Source organism: Atractosteus spatula, chromosome 7 (assembly GCF_055471065.1).
Source record: "Atractosteus spatula isolate fAtrSpa1 chromosome 7, fAtrSpa1.hap1, whole genome shotgun sequence".
Taxonomy (NCBI): domain Eukaryota; kingdom Metazoa; phylum Chordata; class Actinopteri; order Semionotiformes; family Lepisosteidae; genus Atractosteus; species Atractosteus spatula.
In genome coordinates, this window is record NC_142712.1 from 58,292,566 (window position 1) to 58,302,143 (window position 9,578).

The window sequence follows — 9,578 nt, forward strand, 5'->3', positions numbered from 1 at the left end:
TGTCAGGTTAGTTGTTAAGTGTCAATTAATGAATGGATGTGTTTATTTTCACCTATTTTTATCAATTTTAATTCTGATTTAAGGAGACGTTGGTCCAGATTGGAACTGGCACACTGAATTTCATCAGGAATAAAAGCACAGCTCCAATGTAGGTACTCTGCAATGTTCACCTTATTTTCTCTGTAAGATACTTTGTATAAAATGATCTGCTTAATGACTATGTATACAGAAGGGTATTTTGCACCAGCAGCCCAACTGCACAGGAGATTAGGAGGTTAGACCGGACTGAAAAAAGCTTAAATAGGAATTCGGTGAGGACACCATGGTTAGTAACTTACTGTAACATGCCTCATCAGCTAGACCAAAAGAAATTGGGTTTATTTCTCCCATTGTTTCTAACTCTACAGACAGGTAACGCAGAATTTCTACCAACCTAGAGTATTAAAAAGTAGGAGAGCAGGCTGGGTGATTTAAAATATTTGGAACAACTTAAAAGGTACTTATTATGCAATAGCAATTTGAAAGCCATTTTCATGTTCTTTGCTCTTAAATAAAGCCACCTGCAAAGCTCACTTTTTCCTGTTGTGAAAGACCAAACTTGATTGCACTCTGAAACCAGAACTCCTGTAGGGATTTTTTCTTCTTTTTGCAGCAAGACCATTTGATTTAAATTAAAAAAAAGGAGTCCCACGTATTTACAGACACCCACCTACTCACACCTCCGCGGAAAGCCGAGGACACACGCGTACGCGCACACACACACACTTTTTTCCTTTCACTCTGTCACACACTCCGAAATCTAGTCCCTGGAATTGAATGGACAGAGCAGCTCAGTAACAAAATATGGTCAGAAAGAGAATGTTGCCAATCGGAATACACTCCATTCTATTCATTCTTCAGAGAAAAAGATGTCTTGCAATCATAGCCACAGCAGAACAGATTCCTCAAACTACTTATCTCCCTCAGCCGTGTCTGAAAAGACTCATTTAACTATACCGAGAGGCATTAAAATGCTATTGGTACCAATACACATTTGTTGCTTTTTAGTGCCTCTCAGTACATACCCAGGCCAGGGCCAGACAAACACTTGACAGTACAGCTGAATGATTCAGAGGGAACACCAACAAATGTAGCTCTTAGCACAGTCAGGAATCAGAACCTATAAACTGTTACAGTCCACAGGTTCTCTCACGGTAACATCAGAACTCAGCACCACCAGAGCTTATAACTGCAGTCTGTACATCAACATTACCAGATCAGTTGTGATATTTGGCAGATAGTTATGGCAATATTACATTTCTAATCAGCGTGGTAGTCAGATGCTCAATTGAGTTAAGATCTTGCAATTGAGAAAGTGCATGACACTCTTTGATCATTTCCTTCTGTTGCACAGGATGAGGTATTCAGAGTTTCATTAAAACTTTATGAAATACAACACTGTACTCATCTCCCTGGGGCTAATCTTCCATAATTTCCATAACTCCTCTGTGCTGCACCTTATTCTAAGTGCTTAATATGGTCATAAGGTGATAAAAATTAAAAAGAAGAGAAATGCTTAAAAACAACAAAACAAATTTATTGACCCAAACTGCACAAGTAATCAATTTAAAAAACAATAAAAAACAGCTGCTCACTTTAGCCAGAAGTTCTCTAAAAATAAAAAGGATCTGAAGAAATCTGAAGTAGCTGCAGATTTGCACTCACTTAAAACCGACATTAAGAAAGAACGTGAACTCCGGTCTTAGCATAGTTTCATGCTTTCATCTTTAAGGAAAGCACCTGAAGTTTCACCGCCTACTAAAACATCAGTCCTAGTGAAATCCCCTGACCTCAGAAGGTGCTCTGCCCGTGTGCGCCTCACCAGACGCAGTTACCAGTGCCGCAGCCGCGCCTCTGATCGCCCTTGTGGCAGGTCGCGTGCAGCACGAGCCGTCAGACCACGCAGACCAGCAGTGTGTTGAGGTTCTGTCAAGACTGGTGTGCTCAGCAGCCTGCCACAGAACCACAGACCGCAGGGCCCATCTGTGGCACCTAGTCCCTCCGATGTCTCCCATTCCCATTCCCTCAGACGGACACATGGCGCATGTGGAAGTTAACTACGTACTCCGCGTTGGTTCGCTGCACGGAGATCGCGAAGGGCTCGAAGGGGTGGAAAGTGAAAGCCACCAGCCGCCGCACTGTGGGATTAATAGGACGGCCTAAAAGTCCAGCTTGGATCTTGAACTTCAATAACCCTGAGTCCCGGGCATAAAATCTGCAGGACAAAACAGGAAAGACAGTAAGATTGGATTACACATGCTATTCAAGATTAGATGTTTGCACTGCAAGACTACTCTTGTTAGAAACTCCCTTTGATCCAATCATTGATGATGGAACCACACCTTACTGTTCATTAATTAATTACATCTGACAGCAGCGAACTCCAAACAGAAGCTGGGCAATAAAGTCACTGTAAGACCCCCCCCCCCCCAAATACGACCATGTTTCAACAGAGAAATCCGTGCCCTAAGGAAAGATATTTCTCACGCAACCTCAGAAAAGTGGCAACTTGCACCCTGAAGGAGAGGCAGAAATGTGGCACTGAAATTGCACATTTGTGCCCTTTCCCCACACAAGAACGGTTGGGATTTCCATTGTTCAATCTTTACAACTGAGCACCTGATCATGGACAATATCTTAAACGAGAAAAGGCCTAAAAAAGAAAGAACAGGAAGCCGTTTGAAAAGGACAGGTGAGAATGGCTGCGAGATGATGTAGGGCTGTCTGGCTTTAAGCGGGCTTGGTACATTTTCATGTGGTACGCAAGAAAAACAATCTTATTTACAAATATAATAAACAAAGCAATTATTCAACCACCATGTTTAAGACACTCCAATACCAGCAGATTAAATTAGGAGACATTTACGATGATTTTTCTGCAAATATGTGGGGTGGGAAAAATCAGCCAGTGCCTTTACCAAAATTATTCAGTGGTTATTTCCACTTGCAATACCTTATTTTAATACTTGTAATACCTGATTTTAATACTTGTAATACCTAATTTTGCAGAACACAGTGAAAGATATGATAAAAGATGAAAGCACAATAAAGACACAAGACTGAAGACCATTAAGGCTTGCAAGTGATGCAAATCCTGTTCACTCCCAGGGTGTTTTGGTTAGGATGAAATTTCCATTTCAATTATCCTCCTGGGTGGGAGAAGCTTCTTTTGCCCATTACCTTATCGGATGGTCCCCACAGGTCTTGGGGCGCTCCATCACAGACACCCACTTGTCATCATAGCTGAAGAGCGAGAGGTCCAGGTAAGGGCTGCTGCTGTAGGACTGGGCACTGATGGGCAGCTGGCCCAGCAGCCGCCTCACTGCCTCAGTGTGCCCCCCATACTTGGCATTGACAATCGTGTCCTTGAACCTAACCAAGAAAACGCAGGGTTCTTAAAAGGAGGGCACGCCGAGTGCTACTGATCACTCCGCCCCCTTTAGAATACCTGTTAAAAACGTTACAGCAGACGTCAAATGTACCTTTATTGAACATAGTCGGCCACAGGAAAAAGAAAGCATACTGTACCATTAATCATGTGGCAATACAGCGTTTGTAGAAAACTCTGATAAGGGTTGCAAAGGCACAAGTAATAGGTTTATTCCATGCTGAAAAGAGAAGAGAGAAAACACAACGTTTCGGCTGAGGAGCCTTCTTCAGGTGTGGAGGTGTGGTGTGGAGCCTTTTTCTCTTCTCTTTTCAGCATGGAATAAACCTATTACTTGTTCCTTTGCAGCCTACGCATGCTGACGCAGCTACCCATCTGATAAGGGTTACTCGCTAGTACTATAGTACTATAGGCCACCCTGGATGAAAGCGTCGATTAAACTATTCTTGCATGGGGATGGAAATGAAGCCTTCCACCTGCTTTGGGGTAAGTCTCCAGTGTACCAGCTAATGACAGGGTCTGTGGGTGCTCCACTGCCGACTAAACCTGCTCAGATCCCTGCGTGAGGCAACACCTCGCTCCTCCGCGTCACGTGCTGTACACTGACCTCCGCTGCACCTGCCGCGCAAAGCTGTTGCTGGAGGCGGAGCAGGGGAACTGCACGGCGTCGCTGTGGAGGGTGGCGTTGCGGAAGAGGTCGCAGAAGTTCTCAAACAGCTCCAGCAGCTTGTCCGACGTGTTCTCGAACACCGCGAGCACCTCCGTGGTCACCATGTTGTACACCACGAAGAACGAGGGCTGGGGGGGGGGAAGGAAACAAGAGGGATCGCTTTTTTCCCCACCCCAGTCGTTTTTGTCACATATCCACCTGAATTGGGATCTCCTCAGCTCGCAACTACAAAGAGTGCAGCCCCACATGAGATGAAGAGGAGCAGGAAGCACAGAGAGACCTCTGACCTGCTGGCCCTCGAACCACCTTCGGGCACGCCACGGGACGCACAGCCTCGTACCGCAGGCTCGGTGCCGATGGGACAAGAGAGGCACCCAGGAAGCTCTGGGGTTACAGTGTCACTGGCACATGATCAAGGGACATCAGCCATCCAGAAAAGCTGCAAGCAATTACTATTATTATTATTATCCAAGCCTTCTTATTACTTATCTATTGGGCTGAGCGCTTCACTTTTTTTCTTTTAGTACTGTCAACAAAACTAATTAGGCACCAATTTGTCTAGCGTGTTAATCGATTTTTTGTTGTTGTTTTTTTTTTAAGGTGCAGGCTCTTGTAATAATAGTATTAATGAAGAGGGAGGCATACTGTAAGTATACTTTTTAATTTTACAAATCTGAAATTTTCTCAGAAGAACCTAACTTGCTTGAAATGCAATAGATTCAATATGTAGCACCTAATAATGATTTATACAATCTTGAGCAAAATGTGAAATGGATCACACTGCTATGCCATTGGGGTCTTAGGCATTTCCCCTAAAGTTATTTTTTTACCAAATCATAAGATATACAGTACTGATATCTTAATATACTCTTCATATTCATATAGAGCCCAGGTATATTCAAATTAGATGCCCTGAATAGTTCCAGAACTATCTCTTGGCAGTAGTACAGAAAAGAAAAACTGTACTACTGTAGATATAACAGGCAAAACATGTTTTAACAAAAATATTTTCTAATTCAGTCCTTTTCTCAAACAATATAGAGTATTGTAGTACAGAAGTTCAAGTGTAACTGGTCTTCTGTATTTGCAGAGCACTGAGCCTCCCTGTACAGACAACTGCACACTGGTCTGTGTCCACTTTTACCCAAACTTCTTTTGGTCCTTTGGAAAAATGGCACAAAACAATTCTCACTATAGACTGAGTTCTGAACAAGCGACAAAGTTCTAAAAGAAATATAGGTTTCTTCACCTCAAGTCTCATTCATTATAATTACAACCAAATTATTTTAAAAAACAATTCTATTACTGTACTGATACATTTTAAAATTCTGTGCAATTTTGTGTTATGCTGAACACATTGTTATACACTGTAAATTAAGCAAATGACAACAATAGAATTTTAATTAAGAGCAAACAAAAACCACTGCACTACTCACACATTCACCACACCTTCCTGCCTCATGGTTTCACCCTTTCCTTAAAGCCATTATTTCAGACAAAGACAATGAAGACATATCAATACCTTATTAATCAAATAAATTGTCAAAGATGTGCCTGATTTAGTTTATAAAATATTGTTAGCTACATTATCCACGTGCCTGAAAGTGCCTATACCGTACTGCGTCGCCTGAAAGGGCATTCTACTTGTTAAATATATACACTTGTTTTATTAAGATAGTAAATGTTCAACAAAATAGACACAAACAATAAGATTTCAAAATTTACGAGTACTTCTATCCTTTATATGCCACAGTTCATTCATGGTGTGTTTCATTGTTACTATTCTGACAGAGCTATTTAATTAACATAATGTACAGTATATTCATCTCAGTGTTACTGGAGAAGACAAATGGGAACCTTTTTTTACCTTTAAACTATAAAATATAGCCTCAAAGTTGTAATTGTTACCAATGACTCCTTGGTATAATACTGAACTCTGAATTCTGAGCATTTAAAAAATGCTCAAGATTAAATTAAGGGTGTTCACTTCTCAGTGTTCGCACATAAACCATACCATTTAATATCAGTAAAATGCTTTTGCATCCAGTAAACTACTAGCATAATTACAGTTTTAGATAAGAAACAGCGACCACATATACATTAACTTCAATTAGCAGTTAAGAGTGAAATCCCTGCTGCAGGCCTGGACAGCCCCAGTCTAGCCAATTTTACAGGTCATTTCTTTCTTTCTAATGTTTATGAAAACCTGACACTAATCAATTAATCACAGAATTTGCTCAGTCAGAGAATTATTCTCGTTTCAGTTCACATTTTGGTCCCAAATCATTTCTGAATTAATTGTAAACATCACATTGTTTTGTTGGAATTCTTTTGAATGGGACGATTTAACGGCAACCTACAAGACTATTAGAACTGTATACCTATAAACTCATGTTCTCCAGAACCAGGGTAAGATACCTATGGGTTAGAACATAAACTCCATCTCTGGGAGGCTCGAGTTTGAATCCTGATTCAAGCATATGAAATAAACCTCCTGCATCCTGACTTGGTCCCTTTATAGCCTGTTAACATGTTAATCTACGATGGCGTAAATACTGCTGCATTCCTCTGGTCTGTAGGAGACTTGTCTACAGACTAGGAAACATCCGGCTGTGTGAATGATGGGCCGGTGGCGCGGAAATACCTGAGAGGGGTCGGTGACGCGCAGGGTGACCACGTCCTCGCTGGTGTACTTGATGAAGAGGTGGTGCTCGTCCAGCAGCTGCATCTTCCACATGCGCAGCTGGCGCAGCTGGTCGAACAGCTGGAAGAAGCGGCGCTTGGCAGTGGCGCTGCCGTCCTGCTCCGCCCGCCGCCACAGGTACACCAGGAGACGGTGCTTCAGGGAATTGATGGTCTTCTCCTTGTAGAGGCGGGAGAAGCCCGGCTGCCCCTCAGCCTGGGCCTCGGGGTACACGGCCGAAAGGGTCAGGAGGTCATCCTCATAGCAAAAGCGGCCTATCGTCCGTACATCGAGGAAGGTACCTTCTGGGGTCACCTAGGGACCAGACAATATCAAATACCCCCATATGGCTTTGTTTCTGCATTACAGACACACATCATGTCACCTGCGACCGGCAGAGAACGCCACACATACGACAGACTTCTAGAGAGGATATGATCATCACCCTGCATTAGGAGTGATCCACTCCAGTTTTGACTTGAAATGCAGGCTCAACATCCAAACACAATGGGATTATCTGGTCATCCTTCAGCATTCCCGATGGCCATGGCTAAACTCATGGAGCCGGGGTGTTTTTAATTGGGTGAATCGAGAACAATGCCGGTCGTATGCAGGTGTGTGGCCTGACTGGCATCTGCTGGCATTTCTTAAGTCTCACCTCAAAACTTGTTTTTAGATGGCCTTCAATTCTTCATTTCTTTCTTTTCACTTCACCTTTATGTATATATATGTTTTCTTCACTGAACTTATGTGTAGAATTTATGTGAAGTGCCTTGGCCTGGACTGGAAGGCTCTATATAGGAATAAAACTGCTTGATTGGGTGACCGGCTGGCTGGCCGATCGGCGGGGTAAAGCTACCTGAAAGACGTGGATGGTCTGCTGCTGCACCGAGAGCACGGCCAGGATGTTGCGGTAGAGGTAGAGCCCCTGGTTGTGCGACAGGATGATCTTGTCGCACTTGAAGGCCCGCGTGTCGCAGAGGCGGCCGGAGTGCAGGTCGATGATGTGCAGGGAGTAGTCCTCCAGCGGCGAGCGCGGGTTGGGCGTCACCGACTCGTTGTTGCGGTACACCTCGAAGAAGTGCGGGTGTGGCTCCTCCGGCAGGTAGGCGGCGGAGCCCACGATGACGTAGCGGCAGTCGTCGGTGAAGAGGCTGCACTCGCGGTTCAGGTGCTCGCCGCTGGAGGCCACGTTGGTGACGTGCAGCAGGGAGAAGAAGCGCTCGAAGAGGCGGCCGCGGATGCTGAGGGAGCGCTGGTCGTTGCCGTTGGCCAGTGTCTCGCCCTCCTGGCCCCACAGCAGGTCCTCCGCCGCCTGGCAGCCCTGGTACTCATAGATCTCCAGCGAGGTCTGGTCCAGGGAGAAGGCGATGAAGCAGCGCCCGTCCGGGGAGAACTTGCGCAGGAAGCATGGCGGCTTCTCCACATTCACCACCGTGAAGTTGGGGAAGAGGTTCTGATGGAAGCAGCGCACCCGGTACCAGTGCGCCCCGGGCCGGCCCGAGCAGACCCTCCGGCGCTCCAGTCGGTGGACCACGTTCTGGTTCTGGATGCGGCGAGGTCTCAGGGTCGGGCACTCGTCCTCCATCTCACGGGCAAGGGCAGCTGGCATGGGTCACATAGCTCAAGAAACACCGCTGCGGAAGAGAGCGACACCACGACTGCTCTAACACGGACGCATGGCACAAGCCGACTGGCTGAGCCGACATCAGAGTGGCAAAACAAGACCACAGGTCAGCTGTGCGTCGAGGTGTACTTCCCCTTTTGTTAAACCTCGGGAACCTCGTACTGAAGGAGCAGAACATGCGCCCAAATCTGGTATTGTGCAAAAAGACGTTTTAGGGCGGACAAAACTTTGAATATTCTGTTGTTTCAATTCAACTGAAACCGAATAGGTGTTTTGTGTTATCCCACCAGCTTCCACAGCGAACGCCTTAAACTAATCAAACAGAATTATGGGAGGGGGGAGCACCAAAGTATTTCTTGAATAATGTTTAGAATGACCACACGTACACATTTAATTTCAGCTAATCGTACAAACGTTATAAACGTTTTAAGTTTTATAATTCACGTGTTACTGTAACCAATCTCAGTAATGGTTTGGAACTAACTTCTAGCGTTATACACGTGGGCAGATAAAAACAGAAGGAAAAGATTGCACCAAAAGAGAAACAAAGTTTAGATTCATATGAGCTGCTGGTTACGTACAAACAAAAAACACTCACCTATCTAAGGAAATCGCAAAGCAAAATGCACTACTGAGATAATACTGTCCTAGCGATTCAGAAACACACATGACTCATGTAAATAAGAATGAATACCTAAACTACATCACTAATTCGGACGACGGCTTCCCACACTTCTGAATAATAGCAGCCAACAGCTTCAAGGAAACATACATTTTGAAAAGTGATTTATCTTTGTCGCCGTATTCCGTACTACAGACTAGCTCGGAAACTGTGCCAACCACCATAGACACCACACAGGAAGCGTAAAGCAGATCTATATAAAACGAAGCGCTCTCCTCACAGCGGCCCCTTCAGGTGAGCAGCAGTATTGCACAGCCTGCACTGCCTGACCTGTTGCTGGAGACTAACGTCACTAACTTCTACAGAGAGGTTTTGCTCACGCAGAATTTTCTTTAGAGTATCAGGAGACAGAAGAAAATCAGAGTGCAGTGTGAATTCTTATTATTACGAAGCCTAGTTTCCTAGTTTTTTGTTGTTTTTTAACGATTAAAGTGTTTACCGCCAGTGTTGACCATACTCCAGCCCACTTCTTCGTGTTCACATTTTTGG

General features: G+C 44.5%; 1 protein-coding gene across 3 annotated transcripts; it reads right to left on the reverse strand.

Moving 5' to 3' along the window:
• Positions 1 to 1,555: 1,555 nt before the first annotated feature.
• Positions 1,556 to 9,253, reverse strand: det1 (DET1 partner of COP1 E3 ubiquitin ligase). 3 transcript variants are annotated; one of them, XM_088922021.1, is made up of 6 exons: positions 9,006 to 9,253; positions 7,640 to 8,417; positions 6,742 to 7,095; positions 4,035 to 4,225; positions 3,220 to 3,411; positions 1,556 to 2,254 (listed from the first exon to the last, which is right to left on the reverse strand). In XM_088922021.1, the coding sequence occupies exons 2-6, from the start codon at positions 8,390 to 8,392 to the stop codon at positions 2,065 to 2,067; spliced, it is 1,680 nt and encodes a 559-aa protein (XP_088778147.1). In that variant the 5' UTR covers positions 8,393 to 8,417; positions 9,006 to 9,253; the 3' UTR covers positions 1,556 to 2,064. The 3 variants fall into 3 exon arrangements, with proteins under 3 accessions (XP_088778147.1, XP_088778146.1, XP_088778145.1); XM_088922020.1 differs by having other exon boundaries at positions 9,180 to 9,237; XM_088922019.1 differs by having other exon boundaries at positions 9,102 to 9,234.
• Between the last annotated feature and the right edge of the window lie 325 nt (positions 9,254 to 9,578).